This window comes from Molothrus aeneus, chromosome 1, assembly GCF_037042795.1.
Source record: "Molothrus aeneus isolate 106 chromosome 1, BPBGC_Maene_1.0, whole genome shotgun sequence".
In the NCBI taxonomy this organism is placed as follows: domain Eukaryota; kingdom Metazoa; phylum Chordata; class Aves; order Passeriformes; family Icteridae; genus Molothrus; species Molothrus aeneus.
In genome coordinates this window covers 121,706,199-121,726,397 of record NC_089646.1, presented here as the reverse complement: position 1 = coordinate 121,726,397, position 20,199 = coordinate 121,706,199, and the positions used below count along the sequence as shown (strand labels likewise).

The 20,199-nt window shown below is 35.8% G+C and overlaps 1 protein-coding gene across 2 annotated transcripts in view; it reads right to left on the bottom strand.

Moving 5' to 3' along the window:
• Nucleotides 1-7,298: 7,298 nt before the first annotated feature.
• The window catches only part of CRISPLD1 (cysteine rich secretory protein LCCL domain containing 1), a 38,170-nt gene continuing 25,269 nt past the window's right edge, over nucleotides 7,299-20,199 (bottom strand). Inside the window, exons 11-15 of one of the 2 annotated variants that reach the window (XM_066547239.1) lie at nucleotides 17,683-17,726; nucleotides 17,524-17,596; nucleotides 15,335-15,410; nucleotides 10,801-10,931; nucleotides 7,299-8,887 (exon numbers count right to left, since the gene is read on the bottom strand). In XM_066547239.1, coding sequence (XP_066403336.1) covers nucleotides 8,836-8,887; nucleotides 10,801-10,931; nucleotides 15,335-15,410; nucleotides 17,524-17,596; nucleotides 17,683-17,726 — 376 coding nt within the window. In that variant the 3' untranslated portion in view covers nucleotides 7,299-8,835. Of the gene's footprint in view, nucleotides 8,888-10,721; nucleotides 10,932-15,334; nucleotides 15,411-17,523; nucleotides 17,597-17,682; nucleotides 17,727-20,199 lie in introns of those variants that run through there. The other variant, XM_066547229.1, reaches the window with a different exon arrangement.

Genomic DNA, 20,199 nt, shown 5'->3' with positions numbered 1-20,199 from the left:
TTGGAAAATAATATGAAAATATGATTGCATATATATATATATATAAAATTAAGAATAGTGTTTGCCAATGTCTGTAGACTGCCCCCACCTAAAGAATGAAAAGCATCAACTAATCCCTACTAATCCCTGCATTAAACTTCCTGATCCTGCAGCCACTGGTTGAGCAGATTAATCGCAGACTAGAAAAAAGCACAAGAGGCAAGGCATAAAGAGGATACTTCCTGTCAATAGATCAACACCACTGTTTCCCTTAAGACTCTTGCAGAGATGATTAATGAATTATGGCCTTGATGAGCAGAGAGTGAGGTAGATTAAAACCTGGATGAACAGCGGCATCCAGAGAGTCATGATCAGTGGCACAAAGTCTCATTGGAGGCCAGTGCTCTCCAAGAACTTGCACTGGGTCCAAGCCTACTCAACATCTTTATTAACAGTCTAGATGAAAGGGGACAGCATGTTCACAGCCAGTTTGCTGATGACACAAACTGGGAGGAGTGGCTGAAGTGCCAGGTCATATGTCACAGTCTTACAACTGAAGTGGAACAACTCTGTGCACCAGTATATACATACTGGGGGACACCCAGTTGGAAAGCAGTACTGAAGAAGAGAACCTGGGGGCTCTGGAGGACACCAAGTGGGACACGAGCCAGCAGTGTGCCCTGCCAGCAAAGAAGGCCAATGGTGTTCTCCTAGGCTGCATTAGGAGGAGTGTTGGCAGCAGATGGAGGGAGGTGATCCTGACCCTCCACTCAGCCATTGAGAAACCCCACCTGGAGCGATGGGTCCAGTTCTGGGCCACTCATCATAGGAGAGAGACACAGACACACTAAACAGAGTCCAACAAGAAGCCACACAGATGATTAAGGCACTGGAGCTTCTCTCCAATGAGGAAGGGCTGAGAGACCTGGGACTGTGCAGCCTGGAGAACAGAAGGCTCAGAAGGATCTTGTTGATGTCCATAAATACCTGAAGGGAGGATGAAAAGAGGACAGAGCCAGGCTATTTTCAGTGGTGCTTGTGACAGGATCAGAGTTAATGGGCACACACTGAAACACAAGAGGTTTCCTCTGAATACCAGTAAACAAATTTTTACTGTGAGGATGACTGAGAACTGGCACAGGGTGCCCAGGGAGGCTGTGGTGCCCTTGGGGACACTCCAAAACTGTCTGGACATTGTTGTGGGCAATCAGCTCTAGGTGCCCTGCTAGAGCAGGGGGGCTGAACTGGATGATCTCGAGGTACCTTCCCACCTCAGCCATTCTGTGATTCTGTAATCATGCTCCACTTGAATGTCCCAGTGAAGTGGATTAGCTACCTTTATAAAGGTCTCTTCATATTAAAGCACCTAGTACCAACATAAGACATCATTCAGAACAGGCAATGTTGACCCTTCTTCCACTAAAAACATTTGAAACACCAATATAAAAATCATGACATCATCATAAACTTTTGGCTAACAGCTAAAGTATTATTCTTATTAGGGAAAGAAAAGCTACCCTTATTCAGTTTTTGAGGATTCTCACAGATATTGGTGTGATTATTCTGTCAAATTACTTATACCAGTTTAACTAAGAAGAAAATCCAACCTCTCATTTATCAAATTTATACCATTTTATTGAGCAATAAAGAGCTTGATTGCTTCATAATGCTTTTTGCTAAATTTTCTAGTGCTCAAAAACTGTCTGTTGTCATTATTATTACAATGCTGAAGATGCCTTTGTTATCATGCTTCCTTGTACATGCTCCTGCTATGGCAGGACTCCTTCCCTCCCTCCCTCTCTCTCTTCCTCTCTCTGTGATTTCACATGAGCATTTCCAGTGACAGAGCCCTTCAAGGAGTCTGCCATCCCTCTAGCCCTGCTGTGCAGAGTGATAGCACCACAGACATCCTCTCAAGATTTTCTCTTCTTTTGAAACTCACACCTTTGACTAGGAAGGAAAAGAGGCATTTATGCTCTTGCTGAGACACAAAGCAGCTGGGTTAGGTGGGAGGAGAGACACTGCCTCTATTTCACAGTCACTTCTGTCACCAGGCATGAGTTATGAGAGTTGGGTAGCAACTTCAACTGTGCAGATACTTTTTGTAACTCCGGGGTCAACCCCAGAAGTTTTACTGAATAGCAAGTCCTTCACTAACACATATCAGTTAAGTAGTAGGTTGAAAGATGCTATTTCCTTTACACTGGCTTTTGGGGGAAAAAAAACTGCATTCCACACAAGCAGATTACTTTCCTAGCACTGTGAGGATAATCCACATATTATTACAACTTTTACAACCCTTTACCAATGCATATTCTCTGGATTTTCACTCCTAACCCACTGCTGCCTAAAAATATATATATCAGGAGAGTATTACTGGCCAAACTGGCAGAGGTACATGGTGAACTAAAGATTGGAAACAACAAGCAGAGAGAAGAGTCTTGAGTTGAACAGACTACAGGAATATGAATTCAGTTTTAAGTTCTTGTAAATTATTTAAAATAAAATTACAGGTTGGTCCCTCTGTATCTACAAATTTAATTAAATATCCTACTCTAAAAATTAGGACATTGTTCAGTTTAGAAGACAGGAAGATGTACTTGCTAACTAATCTAAGCAATTTGAGAAACCTATTATGGCAAAATTATAAAACAAACAACTCCCCCACCCCATCTTCCACATCCATCACCTCCTGACTCTTAGAATATTTCTTAAAGATGGAAGATCCACAATAGTCTTTATTTCATCAGAGAACACTGAGAGCTGTAGCTCTGAATTATAAGCAGTTTCAAAGCATAAAGAAGTATTTCTGAAATACAATAAGTGATATTTCTTATCTCATCTTACAGCTATCACTAAATAACTTCAGACCCACATTTGTTAAAACTAATTGCAAATCAATTTCTTCTGCCAGTCCTACAAAACACGGGAATGTAACTCAAATAGATACCCATTTAAGTCTTTTGTTGGCAGAAAGAATAAAGCTCACAGGAAAACTGTTTTCTGAGAGTTTGAGTACTTGTGAGTGAACTAGAAAACTTGAAAATTTGCATAAGATTTTTGTGCATCAGTATACCTCCCCAAGTTCTTATCCCCCTACCAGTCAAACTCCAGAAAAATTCTCATTCTCAGCCTCCCTGATTTCAGTATTTGCCTAATTTTACAAACCAAAAAAAAAAAAACCAAACAAACCCAAACCAAAAAAACCTAATGAGCTTTCAGATGTTGCTTAAAGGTTATTTGGTTTGGGATAGTAAACAGACAGTTTTAAAGTATTGAGATCACTCTTTATTAATATTTACTCTGTTTTATAATAGTATCTACCAGTTCTACTCATGGATCATGTGATACAAGCACATAGGTTCATCTCCTAATACATCAAAGCGCCCTGCTTTCCTTAAGAGGCATTTCTCATTTTCTCTGATATCTCAGCTATGCTAGCTTTTACTGCAAATTTGTCTCACATTTCCTGTTAAACATTTTTCCATGCCTTTGACTTATGTTAAATCAGAAGCTGGGTTGGAAACTCAGCCTTCTCAGTGGTCACAGATTGACATTTTTATAGGAGCGGTTCTGAGTTACTGTTTGGGTGATGTACTGATGTGAGAGAAATAAGAGCTTTATGTCTTCTGAGAGACTCTGGTAGAGATGATGATTTTCCTCAAGTATATTTAGGTGTTCTGATTGGACTGTATCCAGGACTTGTAATGAAAACTACAAATTGAATTGAAGCATTAGCAGAAAAGAAAGAACAACATTTTTATTGTGTAGTAGAAGCAACAGTGCATCTCAGTCAAGGTGTGACTTCCTTATTTCTAGGACAAATCTTTGCACATTACAAAACAGTAACAAATTAGAAACTAATTGCCTTATAACTTTAGAAAACAGCTTTAAAATGCTTTAAAAGCTACCAGAGAAGTATCCAAATTTAAATCCTTTTAATATTAGTGTCAAGTAAAAAAATCACAGCATCTGCACCATCTGCACATCACTGAATGTGTTTGCTATAACATACATAAACCCTCAATCACTGGCAGAAGGGCATGTCTTTATTAATAAGCCACCTAACCCATCTGTCTAGCTATTCCTGTTATTTAAAAATGCAAACCGATCTACTTTACACTGCAGCTCTTATTGGATAAGAGAGAAGGGCTCAGAGTATTTCACAAAATTATTTCTTGGCTCAGTTTTGTGGCTGTGCTGGAATAGGACTATCACCTCCTGTACAGTAAGCACTAAATCAACTCATACAATGCACTTCTTTGTGTACTGAACTGAGCTAAATCCAAAATCTGAGACTAAGTCCTTTTGCATAGAATGATTGCTCTGTTTCTGTGTTCAGTGCAGCCTACAGCCTCAAAGGTCTTGGAGTTGTTCTGACACAATGAAAGAAATACTTATTCAGAGGACATGATCTTCAGTAGGCAAACAACCACCAACAAGAAACAGATGGATTTCAACAGATAAATATGGAATAAAGATTGAACTGACTACAGGGAGATTTATTTAGCAACTGTTTCCAATTTATCTTTGAGATGTACAGTAGCAGCAATTTATAAGAAGTCAGAGCCAGCTTGCTATTTACATTGCATATAAACAAGCCTAAGTGAATAATTAGACCACTGAAGTACTTGTTTTTCAAACTGTGTAGGCTGTTTGGACACCCTACTACCTCATAGCACTTCTAATTTCTTGAGGATCTTAAAAATAATTAGTATTACTACAAAGTCTAATGAGTTTCTCAGCTTGCAGACACATAAGCAAATCTAAAGGCAAGTTCTTCTATTTATTTTAAGATCATACTCTTAATATGGATATTGTCATAGAACATCATTCATTCAGAAATAACTGCAAATGCATCAAATAAAGTTTTTCAACTGCATAACCAGACTTCATATTACATTTCAATATTATTGTTAATATTGTCATAAATGCTTATGCTTTAAATTAAATTTGGAGATTTAAAAGCCCAAGAGTTACTGATATTGGCAACTGAAGTCTTTTCTGTGCCTACTAAGACAAAGCGTTGAGGGTTGTTTGGCCAGTATATCTCAGTTTTTAACCAACAGCTTTGCTGCCAACCCTCAGAGACTAACCCCATTGTTAGCAAAGACAAAACCAATATTGGATAGAGCACTGGGGGCAGATATTGAATTGAATAACTGGGCTGATTACTGCAGGAATTGATGCAGATAGTAACACACAAGAGCTTCATGGCCATTTTGGTTGCATGTTCTTGATTTTCCTCCTGTCCTTCTATTTTCCAGTGCCTTACCATACCAAGCTGGTCTGACTGAGGGGCTTTGCTGGCTTCTGAATATTTAACACCCATTATTAGCACTTTTTAAAAAATGCTATGATGGTTTAATGATGTAGGAATCTGTCTCCCAGCAAACAAGACAGCACAGATCATTGATCAGCCGATGGCAAATTTCAGGTGTCACATTAACATCCTATGCTAACATGGAGCAGGAATCACATTTTATTGTATTTTCACTTGTCATGTCAAGGACTTCTGCTTTACTAAGAATAATATCAATAATATAAATAGCGACCATATATAAAATACTATCTCCATCATTTATTTCTGACAGCAAAGACAGGCTAAAGCTAGGACTGCCAGCATGGATTCTTTTCCTATATTCACAATGCATGTTTTTATAAAATCATATGCAATTTTCTGAGTGTTAAAGTATCCTGTCATTTGTATATCCAAAGCTCTCTAAGATACATAATATACACTGAATGAAACAAAAATCTTCAGGCTTTTCACTCCTTGTATTCACCCCTAGAGTTCCACAGATTCTATAAAAACCCTTAAGCCATAGAAGTGTGACTGTACAGTATTTCATACAGTATTTATATACATTTCTGAAAAGAATATTGCACTGTATGAATAATCTTTGTAACTTCCAAATATTTATGTTTCTAAATCTTGCCCTTTGTATGACTGCAGAAATTGCAGGAAATAAACCCTCCCTTGTGTATTCACTGGAATCTGGGTTATCTGGCTTTTAAACCAAATTCAAAACATACTTCAAAAGCAATTGCCACACAGAAGACACTCTTAATGTGAGTAGCTTGGTTACATCTCTGCTATATGAAGTAAAGGGTCATGCATTGTCCTGAACATAACTATCAATACACGCAACAAAAGCTGATGTTATTTTCCTCTTTCAAATCCACTGAGAATCCATAGACAGCTGATACTCTTGACATTTACATACAACTTGAATCAATTTCTTCATTTTAAAAGCTGTAAATTTACACAAAGGTTCTCCCAACCTGTGTTTCAGGTTTGGTTTCAAAATCATTTTATGCAAAATTTTTAGATCAGATAGTCCTCCATGCAGAAATCAAGACACAACAAAGTCTGTGAACCCTTTAATAAAAATTCCTCAGTATCCACATTTTAGGAAATGCTTATTAAGTTTCCTTAGTTTATGTCCAGCTAGTACTATAAGTACATGTCCCAAGTTCACTAAAGCAAAAAATTGGCTTTTCTGTATTTTTTTTCATCAGCCAAGTTTTCTAATACTGTTAGTTATTCTTTTAGGCTTTGTGTGAATTAGTTGTGAGCATCTGGCCTACAGTTGCTTCTGCTGCATCAAGAAATACCAAAGTGTAGCTCCCACTCTACAACTTTCTGGAAATGTCTGCTCATTGACTTATTACTTATAGTAAATACAGAAGAAAGTTTCTCAAAAAGGTGGTGTTAGTTGGAATATTTAGATAAGAACAGGATAGTCATTGCATGGGGGAAAGCAACAGAACTCCAAAAATTTGGGCAATGGAATATGTGATGAGAAAGGGGTGTGAGTAACTTTCTTCTTGTTGCTCTGTTGATTAGTAGAGCTGCTCACAGCAAATATTCACCCATGGAATGTTGGAGCTATCTCCCTACTCCCACCAAGCACTAATTTTATTGTTACGGCCCCAAGGGTCCACCCCTGCCCTATTGCACTGGAACTTGCACTTTGGTTTCAATCCTGAAAAATGCTTAATGCCAGTGTTGCAAAATCTATATAAAAGCTTCTTTCAATGGCCACCACTTGCAGAAAAAAATAGGGTTGTACATAAAAGACTCTTAGTCTCCCTCATCAATTTGACCCTGGTCAAAACTTGAAAAAATGAGGTTTATCCATAAGACTTCTGATGCAATTAATGAAAGTTTTGGGTCTAGACTGCCTTTACAGTTTTAGAACCTCAGATTATGGCTGCTTGCAATGTTTAGGTCAGAAAAAAAAAAACAAAGACATATATTCAGGGTGGCTATTACATTCTTTCTCTTGAATCAGGACAAAAAAATCAGTGAAAGGTATTCTTACAATGTAAATTAATTTTATTCAAAACAGATTAAAAAAACCAACAAAGCTTGCCTAACTACATGAGGTAGTACATGTAGCAAAAGAGAAGGCAGAATATGGTATTCTGAAATATGAAGAATATGAATAAGTTTACAAGTTGAAGTGAAATAAATTCAACAGCAGAAACAAAATATACCAAAAATAAAGTTTAACAGCTTTTCAGTCTTAAAGCACCAATACACTTTTCATAGAAAGAAACATAGTATCACCGCTACATGTTCTTCATATACCATAATATGGTAAAATTAATGTATCAAGCTGTTCACCATAAATGAATTCTTTAAAATTGTGAAGCAACAAATGACATAATTGTCACTGGGCTTCGTACCACTATACTTCCTGGCCTGCAGGAGTATTTGCCAGGTCACAAGGAGCAAGGTGAGCCTTTGTTACCATTTTCTTTGGTTTTTTTGAACATTTACTCCTATATTATTGTTAAGCATATTGATAACATGTACAGCTCAAGGCTGTAAACTTGCAAATTTTTTTGAATGTGTACAATTCTACATTTTCTCTGAATCCAAATTTAGGTAAATTGAAGGAATCACATGGCAAAACTAAAGCATGTGTTTGTGCAGAACTTCAGGCTTATTCCTTAATTCAGGTTACTGCACTTCTAAATACAAAGATTTTATTAGATCCTTCAAGGTTATATATGTCTGTTTCACACACCCATCCCAAGACAGTGGAATATCTGTGAAGGATTGGGCCATAATGAATTATGGATATTTGAAGGAAAGAGCTTAGCAGCATCTAATAAATATTTTATTAATCTATTTTTAAAATAATAGACATGAATGGCCCAGTCTCTTAAGAATATTTTTTAAAGGAAAGCATGTTAGCATGACCTAGGGCTTCTTCCTATATTTTATAGGAATTTATCCCAATTTATTTCAAAATAGGTATTTGTACTTGTTATGATTAGTGTGAAATTGAGAACAATCTAGCTCTTCATTGATGCTTTCATGGCTAATGCTACTTTAAATCATTAAAACATTATATATGTATTTATTTTACTTTAAGGCATGATTTATTTTATCAAAATATTGGGATGACTTCTTTTATGTACATTGAAAATAAAAACTCAGGCCTCCCTCTGGTATAGTTTTAAGGTTACTGTTAGTGGCATATATAAAGCACCATATAATAATATATTCAGATGAAGAAAACAAAGAACATTTATGAGCTTTGAATTACTGTATAGGAGTAACTGCTAAGAAAATATAGCAATATTTAACACAGGATTCAAAGTAATGTTATATATCATTATAGATTTTCAAATGAATTTTTCTCCCATGTTTGTTTTTACAGATTTTTTTCATTAAGATTTATATGCAACTTAATTTTTTTTGGTGGAAAGCAGTATACATCTTCTGTACAATAATGTTACAGCTTTATACAAATTTCAGGAATCACACGAAATGGCCTGTATTAAACTTTTCCAAGTGCTCTGGTTTCACTTGCCTGTTACATGTTTTACTTGCTAGATTCAAACAACAGCAAATACTCTGAAAGCCTTGCTTCCTGGTGGATTCTGTAAACTGAAACATAAAACCAGTTTTTATGTTATTTTTAAGACCATAACACTCCAATAACAACTTTTTAAAAAATTTCAATTGTTAATTCTAATATCCTGCAGCACTTCTTGTGACAACTCCTCAATTTATCTATCTAGGATTTTTTTTAAAACTGCTACAAATAAAAACTACATAAATTTCGGATTTTTTTTCCAAAACAGCTTAATAGGAACAAAATACAACATAGAAAAATTCAAGTAATCCTTTGTGACAAGGGAGAGTGGTTTAAAGAATTCAAGCAAAATGCTATAAGTGTTTTGGAAATAGAGAAAACATACATCTTATGCTTACTCTTCTAGCAACTGTATTTGGAGAGAACTTGCAGACCTAGGAGATCACTCATTTGTTGATTGCTTATACAATGAATAATAGATTTCAACAAAGACCTAATGTCTAACAAAACTAAAGGGAATGCCTTCTGAATGAATAAGTATCTGCTTCAAAAGAAAAGAAACAAAAAAGCCCAATTCCAATCAAATGTTAATAGAATAAGTGTCTTTGCCTTAAAAGTTGGACCATGGACCAGCACGTCTTATTTAATGGTCCATTTTTTTTTTCTTCAGCCGACTCGGCCTGAAGATTATCTGGGAAGGAAAGGGAAATGGAGGTGGAAGCAAGGAAAGGCACAATGGAAGAGGTTGGCTTCAACAGCATTAGAATTCATCATGTTCTGCTTCACAGAAAACTTGTGACTCTCTTCCGAACTTCTGACCTCCCAAACTTTACCAAGATGATTAATATGTAAATATATGTGTATTTATACATATTTAAAATTTATATTTATTTATAGTATCTAATACATATATTAAAGTATAAGTAATCATCAAATTTGCAACATTCTTCCTGTCTGCCTATATTCAAGAAAATTTATATGGACAGCAAAAGTGTCAGTAAGGAAGAACTCTAAGGGAATTGGATGATCACAAAGTAAAAAAATATGTAAAATAAGTCATCCATTGAGCAAAGAAAATCTGTATTTTGCAAGCTTCCAGAATTGTTGAGAGGTCTGAGAAAAAGGGAGAAGACATTCTCCTACCCACCATTAAAAACAAGACAAAAATACTCATTTTCCTACTTCTGAGTTTTCTGCAGAACATTTTTTGAAGTTTTTTCCCACTTAAATTTCTCAGAAAGACTACAGTCTAGTTAGGTAGACATCATTTTTAGTCTAAGAAACATTCTTAGCTTTACTGGACGAAAAGAGTGGTACAATATTTTAAAAATAATTTCTCTTTCTTCCTTTGGAACTTGGAGAACCCTTTCAGGGATTAAATTAAATCTACAACACACAGCCATGTGTTATCATCACACAATGTACAAATACACCCAATACAAGTAGTGAACTTTCACAGCATCTCCATGTCTTTCCCAAAAACACTGTTAAAAACAAATTATTTTAAAAAAGAACATCAAAAATATTTTTAAATTATTGTGAATTTTAATGTTTGTGAGTATTAAGAATGATTCAGGATCACTGGTTTGATACCATGTAAATCACTAATGAACAGTTCATCAGGAACCAATGAACCTGCATCATTAATGTCAATTTTTTAAAAATCCTTAAAGGAGTAACTGTAATTTTCTTATCAAATATTGTGTTAGCTGCAACAGAACCAGCAAAGCAAACAAGAGGTTTACTTTATTTCATAAGCAGCTTTTCAGGGTAATGTTGTATGAGCTTAGAGGAGGCAGGCAGCTCCACTAGCTCAGCTTCTCCAAAGTCACTGCAGCTGCTGTTACACAAGCTCTGTAAATCACCCCTGGTGGCCTGTTGGTTTGGCTTCTAGCACTGCCCCAGCTACAAGCAGACACAATGCCAGGCTGTGGACCTTATCGAGCCAAGAGTGAAGTGTAACCTTTGCAAATGGGCTCTGTACCTTTCTGAATATATCCCATTCTGGAAGGAAGCCACATAGACCTTTCTTTTGTCCACTGGCATCACATCAACGTAGCCACCCTGGTTGCGGACCACACCCGCGTGCACTGCTGCCCGGCAGATGCTGGAGATCTGAGGAGGGAAGACACAGATTAGCTTTGCATTCCTCCTTTTACTTCACCATTTTTAGGAAAAAAGACAAATACAGGTATTTAAACCAAGTCTAGGAAACATAAAATAATTATATTTATTGCATGACTAATTTTATTAGTCTTACGATATTTAAATCAGCTTGATTAGGAATTAGGCCATTTTATAGGAACTCAGAAAGAGCTTTCAGATCGCTTTCACCATGATGCAAAAATAATTTATTTCAGGCTATTTCACTTCAAGGATCAGGAAGATGTTTGAATACTTCAGCCTTTCAAAATGAAAGGATCTATCAGTCAAAGCTTCAAATATTAGTGAAATGATCCATTATTGATGGATCCATTCGTGAAATGATCCTCAAATATTAGTGAAATGATCCAATTAAAGGGAGCATTGCAGTTTTCTATCCAGGCATGGGTAAATATTAAAAGCTAATTAGATGAAGGGTATAATGAGAGCATCAGACAGAAGATAGAGGTCTAAAATGAAAGTTCTCTGTTAACAGCACTTACAGCTGCTTGAAACATATATTTTCTGGTCAGAAATTCCCCTTGTGAACCCATATGTGAATAAATATCCACAGAAGGACTTCTCAGTGACATTCTTGATAACTTTAATTTAAATAATTGATTTAAACTTGCACTACTCTACTACTCTTTCAGCATTTTAATAATTGTCAGAAGAATTAAACTTAGATATTCCAGAAGGTCGGTCCCAATCTTTAAAACATAGCATAGCAAACTGAAGTTCCAGCTTCAGTGTATCTCCACTTAAAAACGAGGTTTTTTAGTGGGAAAAGTTTTCAATGCAATAGGTTTCTCCACAAACAACCTTTAAAAATTTAGCCAATATAAATAACTGGTGAAACAGGCCACAAAAAACTGCATTTCTTCCAGTTATAATTGGAATAATTTATATATGTTATCATAGCCATTTTCAATCTCAATGCTATATAAAATCAGGAATTTAGCAATGATTTTCCTACTTTTATTCTAAGCACAGGACTTCCCAGGTTCACTCATATATAGTTTGTCTTTTAATGTTACAATATTTAAAGCAGTAAAGATCTGAAATAATTTATGCAAATAATCTTTTGCAAAGATGCTTTAGAGTCTTTCTTTCCACACTGCTGGGTGCAGTTTTTGAACATGCCAGAAAGAATGCCATTTATACCCCTCTGTACTTTTCCTCCGCCCAAGGTTGCAAAACGTTTTTTATACCCTGAACACCAATAGATGCCTTATTGTTTCGATTATACCACACCTTATTTATCCATACTGTGGAGTAACTAAAGAGCAGACTGATCATGTGCAATTTCAAATACCCAGGGGGAATAATGGCCTCTGCAATAGAGGATTACAGTCAGAAGAAATAAAAGATGATATTTACAAGCAATTAACTACACTGAAGAACTAGAAGAAACTATTCATTCTATTCATTCCTAGCACAATAACACAGCAGTAGCTTTGTTTTCAGTTTCCACTGGAGATATAAAAAAAGGCTGGAGGTACAACTGGGGAAAAGAAAGATCAGCTTCTTCACCTCTATAACAGTAACCAAAATGTACCCTCACCCTTTACACCATGACATAGGGGTATACTTTCATAATTACATTTGAGGATGGCTAGGACGTGGTGGCTGTTCCAATACTATTTGGAAGTTTCTAGTCAAGTAAAAAGGAAAGGAAAAGTCAAGGGATGGAGATTTTGACAGAGCAGGCTGACTGCTTGTTGGAAACAATGTCCAGCAAAGGATGTGGCCATTGTTAGGGCTGGCACCACAACTGGACCAATCAAGTGTGGCTGGGCTAATGCACAACATTTCAAAGGTGAAGGCACGACACTTGAATGGAAAATGTGAAAAAGGACATGTCGGAAGACTGGGGTTCATGAAGCCAGCTCAAAGGCTATTTTCAGATGAATAACAAACTGAAATTCTGATGCTACATTCCAGATGAGACTGGAGAACAAATTCACATAGTTTTTGAATAAATGAACAATTACATGAGTATAAATTCAAAATTATGAACTAGTTTGTAGGAATAGCTCCAAATAGATGCATATAATAAATGCATAGTTTGTAGGAATAGCTACAAATAGACGCATATAAGAGTTTTATAAACATAGAGAGAATATATTTTTTTTACAAAATATTATCTGTCTTTATCTCTCAAGAACTTCTCATTGTCTTGGAATGAGACGATTAGACATTTAAATGGAATCAGATTCCAGTAGTGATGTCACAGGATTTCCTGTGCTCAATATTATGTCATGCAGATCACACTTCCTTGAACCACTATGGCAAGCCTCCTGTTGATTTATGCAAAACAGGATTTCATTAGGTCTATCACAAATTTCAGCATATTATTTGTGGTTTACATCAGCATCCCTGATTTCCACTTTCTGGAAAACTTCAAAGATTTGGGTTTGTTTCTTTAATTTTGATGAAGAAATTCTAAAGGATGCATAAGACAGTATTTTAAAGTTAGTATGAACACTTTATACAGCATTATATGGCCGTGCTTTATTACTGTGTTGCGAACACTCCTAAGCTTGTTACTATTTTTAACAGGTCATGGGATCTGAATACCAAGTTAATTATTTTCCTTCTTCAGATATTCAACAAATACCAGTATCTACCACAGTATAGCATTACTTTACAAAGGCATTTAAACCACAAGTGTCTTTAACATACCATCATAGGAATAGGAACTATTTAATAGCTTTCTACATCATATTCTCTATATTTTACCATAGCAGAGAATTATGAATACTTTTGCAAAAGTTTCAGGGAATATTTCTATATATGGCTACTGAAACAAAAATTTATATGACCAAAGCCTTCAAATGGTATAAAATTTTACAACTCCATCAAACTCTTTAGATAAAAGATATTTCCTGTTCTCTAGCCCCTGGAAGAAGTAAGGTAGACAAACTGAAAAATTCAAATGAATTCTGCTCTGCAGACACCTACTTATCTCCTTTACCACTGTACTAAAAACTACTGAAAACATAATCTAGAACAGCACCTTCACTGTAAATGTCTACCCTGACAGCACCTGAAGTTGATAAGAAGACTCCCATCTCTGGTTTTCCACCTGTATTTATATCCATTTTTTCCTAAAAGCAGTATGGCTGCACACATCTTTGTATAATGATGATGAATAATGAGATAGTACACCTAAAATAATTTTAAAGTATACCTATATAAGACTAATTAAAGTCACCTGGGACTTCTCCAGCCAAAGAAAATACATATTATGAGACTTCCCCTCTCAAGATTAAACACAAGCATGTCTTCTTTCTCCTACAATAGTCTCTTCTAACTCACTGGGAAACTTTGTCTGTAGCCCTTAATCACAATCACAGAGTTGAAAGAAAATCATCTTCCACAAACTGGACTGGCATTGAATCTATTTTCACTGCCCCTTTTATGCACGTTAAGGATCCAGTTCACAAATCAATTATCTTTCTGAACTGGAAATACCATTCACACCCATTACACCACTTATGGACAAGAGCGTTTTCAGGACAAGACACTCAGGTAATCCAATGGACATCAGTTAGTTTCATAATGCTGAGGAGTAAATATTTCACACATTTCAAAGAACTGGAAAGTAGTGAAAATCATCATCTGACCCAGCTGGTTGCCATACTACTCTTTATGACATCCATAGGACAGTCAAATTAGAGTTTACTGCCAAAAATACAAACTGCTTTCTCTGCCACTACATCCTGGCTTCTTCATGGAAACATGACAAAGGAGGAGCATAAATTAGAAATCTCTTTTCAGACTTCCTACCCACCTCAGAACTAAACATGCTGTAGAAAAGACAGGGAAAAAATTTACTAGCAAACAGAATGATAAAAAAAAGTCTGTTAAAATAATATGACAGTGTGAGATACTTTACACAAATATATCAAAACTGTCGCAAATACTTAGCTATTCACACAAATAAGAAATATTCAAAATAATGAGACTCTAGACATTTATTTTAAGAGCGATATTTTTTGTATAGTCTGACAGAAGTTATGGTTGCATCAGGATTTAAAGTGCAAGGGTTTAAATGAGTATACACTGGTAATGTTGGACAAATGTTGAGCAATGGGAATTTTGATAAAAAAATCTGAAGTATGGGTTCAGAGCCTAGTGAAGACTACAATGAGTTTCCAAATAACCTTCCATATCATCAGCATCTGACTACTGCTACCTTAAATGGGAGCCTCTGAAAAAGATTTTTTGAAAAGAAAAGGTTTTTTTTGTAAAAAATCATCATATGGAAGAAAACTATATATCAATATTCTATCTTATAGTTACATTATAATTTTTTTCATAGAATTTTATGTCTCATTTTATAACACAATGTTATAAATCCCTGTACTTACATCAGAATAAATCCGTGTACCAACTACACGAGCGTAGTGTGGATTTGCATGCATGCAGTTGTGAGGACAATACACCCTGAAAGACCAAAAACAAAATCAGAAAGAGTTAGGAAGAGTATCAGAGGATTAATATATCATGTTCAATGACATATTTAAGTATAAATAAGCATAATTAAGTATAAATCAAGTTGATTGTCTATACACATGGGTCAATAATCCTATTTTACATCTGTCAGTTTTCGAGGTTTTGACCATACAACTGAAAGCATTGCTGATGTGTTGAAGTTCATATGAAGTGCTTAAAATCATACTTTAACAAGTCTGGTCTTCTTTCCTTTGGATAAGTAGATGATGTTCTTGTTCAACATATGTGAGGCAAGTAGAAAAGTCAGTGAGGAGACAGCCTGTTCATTATTCTATAATTTATCTAAGTGCCCTATACAAAATGTACAGTCTCAGAAGAGGTAGATCTGACTGAAGACCTGCTTTGATGCTGATGACCTGGTGACACAAGCCAATTTAGCAACTTATAATGAAGCTGAGCATTGGCATATGTGGCTAGAATGAAAAAACTTGGAAAGTGGTGAGACTCCTAGCTGATTCTGGGAGGTCAGAAACCTACTAAAACAAACACTGTCCTTATTAACTCCATTTTGTTAACATTTGAGGAAAATTTTCTCTGTGATTCATGTCTTCTATACCTTCAAAATGAACAGGAAAAACACGTGGGAACCTATGTATAGTACAAAAGGTGTCAGCATTTTATTTGCTAACTGTGATATGCTACAAGCAAGAACCATCAGCTGACTTTAGGTCTACTCTGAGCTATTTCATTTGAAAAATTGAGCCACCCTACATGGGGCAGCTCTGGACAAGTGTTCTTCTCTAAAATGTTATCCAGGCTCCAATCAATATTTGGGAAGTCAAATCACTTGGGCATGCTAGAGTCTTGCCAGATGGGTAACTAAAACCTGCTGATAAGATTCAGGAAAGATATTTTGTCAGAAGGAAGCAAGAAGTTGAAGAAGCCTGTTGAATTGCCTACTGATTTATGAGCTGGGAGTAAGAGGGAAAAATGAGGTTGTGTAATCAATGCCATGGCTGACTACTGCTTGTAATTCCCAAGACTACACTTCCAGAATTAAGAGCATGCACGGAATCTTGAATGAATCATTGCCATTGTGAAGTTCCTTAAGTTGGCACATCAGCATTACGTAATTTTAAACTTTGTACTTATTCTTTAATTTTCCTAAAACCAAAACCTGTTTTTCTGTCAATGAAGCTGGCTTTAGTTTTTAATAATGAAAAGAAAAAGAAAAAGATAGTAGAATGTACCCAACCATTCCTGTGTTCTAGTCCTTAGCTTACTTCTCCACATCTTCCAGCTCGAAGCCAGGAGTCATAGCCAAACACCAAGTAAGTCCATGGACCCAAGTGCTACATGAAGGGATGTTTTCCTAGCAGTTATGGCTTTGTACTTGTTTCCTGTGTTGGCTGTAGGATTGCTATGAAAGTAATCCTGTGGATATCTCCAGCTTAATTTGTGGTAAATCATGCTGCAGTGTATTTACTTTGACTCATCTATGGTTTTAAGAATTGTTACCAAACTCCTTTGTCAAAATATTGCAGTATAAGTGTCTTTTGAAGAGTTAAAACACAGGCTTCAGAGAAATCACACAGATATTTAAAGCCAACCTGCAGACCAGGCCTTACCTTAACCAGATATATTTAAATATTTTTTTAAATCCAGTTTCTCCAGAACTCCCAAGCAAATTAGTAACTTCTATGATAATTATCTGAATTTTATCCTTCTATTGTATCTGTTTTACAGGTAAATAAATTGAAATAAAGTGTACTTTGCCCAAGGTGCATATATATAATAATGGAAAATGAAATATAAAAATGTACTTTTATTCACAGTCTTTAGTGTAAGGATTTCACTAAGATTAGCAACAGGATCTTACTGAGTGAAAGAAAAAGAGATTTTCCTAATGAAAAATCCTGCAAATCATCTTTACCTACCTTGCCTTCTACTGAGACCAAAGACTAAAACATGACTTGAGCATTTTTGACTTCATTTTTACAGCTATTGTTGTCACCTTTCTCAACAACTTAAGATGACCTAAATAATTAGTAAATGGCAGAAAATAGAGCAGCACTTAAAATTAATAACATTTTATGAACTTTACCTTGGACAGTGTGAGGCTGGTTTTTGAAATGGGCACAGTTGCTCCACTGTGGTTTCACAGGTGATAGCCTGAACTGAAGAAAATAAAACACAAACAAGTAAATGTTTACTATTTAGAAAAAACAGAGTAGTACTGAGTTTGTAAGAAATAAATACTAACCTGTTACTTTAGAGACAGTGAAGGAGTTGGCAGATTGGTATTTTCTGAAGAAATATTAGAAATTATCAGTAAATAACATATTTCAGTGATTTATTTTAGCTAGAATAATTTTTATTAGAAAATATGGAACTAAAGCCAAGAGAATGTCCCCAGACAGTTTTTACTCACTGCACCCTCTTCTCCCCAGTTGGAAACATATTTATTGCAATGACATATCTACTTTGTACTCCCAGTGAATGTGTTTCAAAAACAGGAACGCATGTTAAACTTTCAGGAGTTTCATTTGCAAAGAGAACTTGCGATAGGAACCAATTAAGCAATATATTGGCCCCTCATAATGTAGCATGTGGTTGCTCAGAAGCTTTCATCTACCAAAAGAGCTCATTCACCTTTTGCTAAAGGTTCATTCCTATCAACAACTCCAACACCAAGAAGAGTTTCTCCTCACAGCCTTCCTGAAATGTTTAATTAAATTTTACTCTTGGATCTTGCATCTCCTGTTATCATAAGCATCATTAAAAACCTAGTATAACATGCAAGAGTTCTTTTTTTCCCCAGTAATTATATGGCACTCAGATGTACCTGCTTCCTCTTGCTATAAAAAGTCAGGTACATAGATTATGTTGTTTCATTACAAGTTGATGAATGTTTCTATTTTATTCCCCCCATCTTCTATTTTCCTTCTCTTTTGACTCCTGGGATATGTCTCTGATTGTGGTATTTTTCATCTGTAACAAAGAAGCTGAGGATGCCTTTGGCACCCATAAAGTTACTTATTAAAAAAGAAAAAAAAACAACAAAATAACCCCAAAAAAACAACAAACCTAGGAAATTATTCCCTATTCACCTTTAGAGCAAATTGCTCCTGTGGACCTCACTGTTTTGTTTGCCTGCATCAGTTTGTTTACTTGTATGACCCATCAATTGCACATTGGTCATTTATTGGATTAGCTTTCATTGATGTAGCTCATACTTCTGTTGCCCTAGCACTGTCAAACATTGATGTAGGAATATGATTCTATTATTTAATAGCTTGTTGAGATATTCAGAACAGGTCCCTATCCCAAGAAAATCCAGCAGCTGAAAAAACATTGATATTAGCTATCCTGATACGAAATCAAAGGAGCTGAAGACTAGGACACTTGCTGTATGCTGCCCTGACACTGACTTTTCTGTATTCTCTATTCTGTTTTGCAATACACAGTAGAGGAGAGATCCACTTTATTTCATCTATTCTGGAATATAATAAATAGCAGTTTATGTAAGGCTCCATCTACAGACACTGGTGAGAGTCAGGTAGCTGCAAGGCATCCCCTGCCTTATTGATGGGCCTTTTGAAGGTTTGAAACTTTGACAAATAATCTTTATTTATCCCACAGCCAAAATAACTTCCCCTGAGTTCCAATTCTCAGAGGATAGGTGCTAAATACACTCTGTAGCCTGGACAATCATACAGTTTTTTCTCATATAGCATAGAAACTCAGAGATTTCAACTGATGGGAAATCAATTGGTTCCAGTTTAAAGAGTTTTTTACAGCTTATCTACTCCTACATTTGTAAGCAAGCTGGCTCCTTATATGTTAGTATTGATATAATCTAGATCTATTTCTTTCTTTGTATCAAAGCAAGTAAAAAAAGAGAAATGTTTGTCGTATCTTCATTTTTAGGCAGGTAAATCAAACAGAGTCCAGTCATCAGATGACCCAGAGAAACTGATTGATATCAATTCCTTAAGTGCTACCCAGGTAGTCCAAATTATAGGCCATTGAATTTGGTCTACCATGTCAATGGTCCTCTCCGTGCTGGCTTAGACATATCTGTTGAAAAGGGAAATGATGACAGGTGTCACAGCCTGTATCATTTGTTTGCACAGCACAGAGTGAGAGCACTGCCACTGATTATTACCTATCTCCCTGACTCTTGGGTTTGCATGTGAGCCAAACATATCACTCAGAAAAATTCTGTTTTCTTTCAGCTCAATATTACCCCTTTGAGCTATACATGTACCACTATTACACATATACTAAATATAGACAGAAATAAGGACATCAATGTAAGGCTCTGAAGAATACATTATGATATAGTGGAGTATAATTTGCAAACACCAGTAACACCTTAGATTCAAATATATTAATACTGATGTTTTTCTATCATTGGCTAATTATATGTGAAACAGCCAAGCATTCTCTATTTCTATGTGTTGCTTTTCTGGGTTTTTCTTTAGCATGTCTACAAGTATTTGGAGCTGTTTTCCCATACCAGTCTTAGGGAAGGCACCTCAGCAGTGCAGTACACTTCCAAACTAAGTTTCCACAGTATGGAATATTATTCCATCACTGGCCAATGTAGAAATCGTACAAAATATTGGTGAAAAATATCATATGTAAACTGTGGAACTGTGATGAAATTACCAAAGCATCCAGGAAGAGATATATTTTCTTCTTTTTCCATACGCACACTACAAGAGGGTTATTTACAAACATGAATGTGTAATATTATTGCTTTGTTAACTGGCAT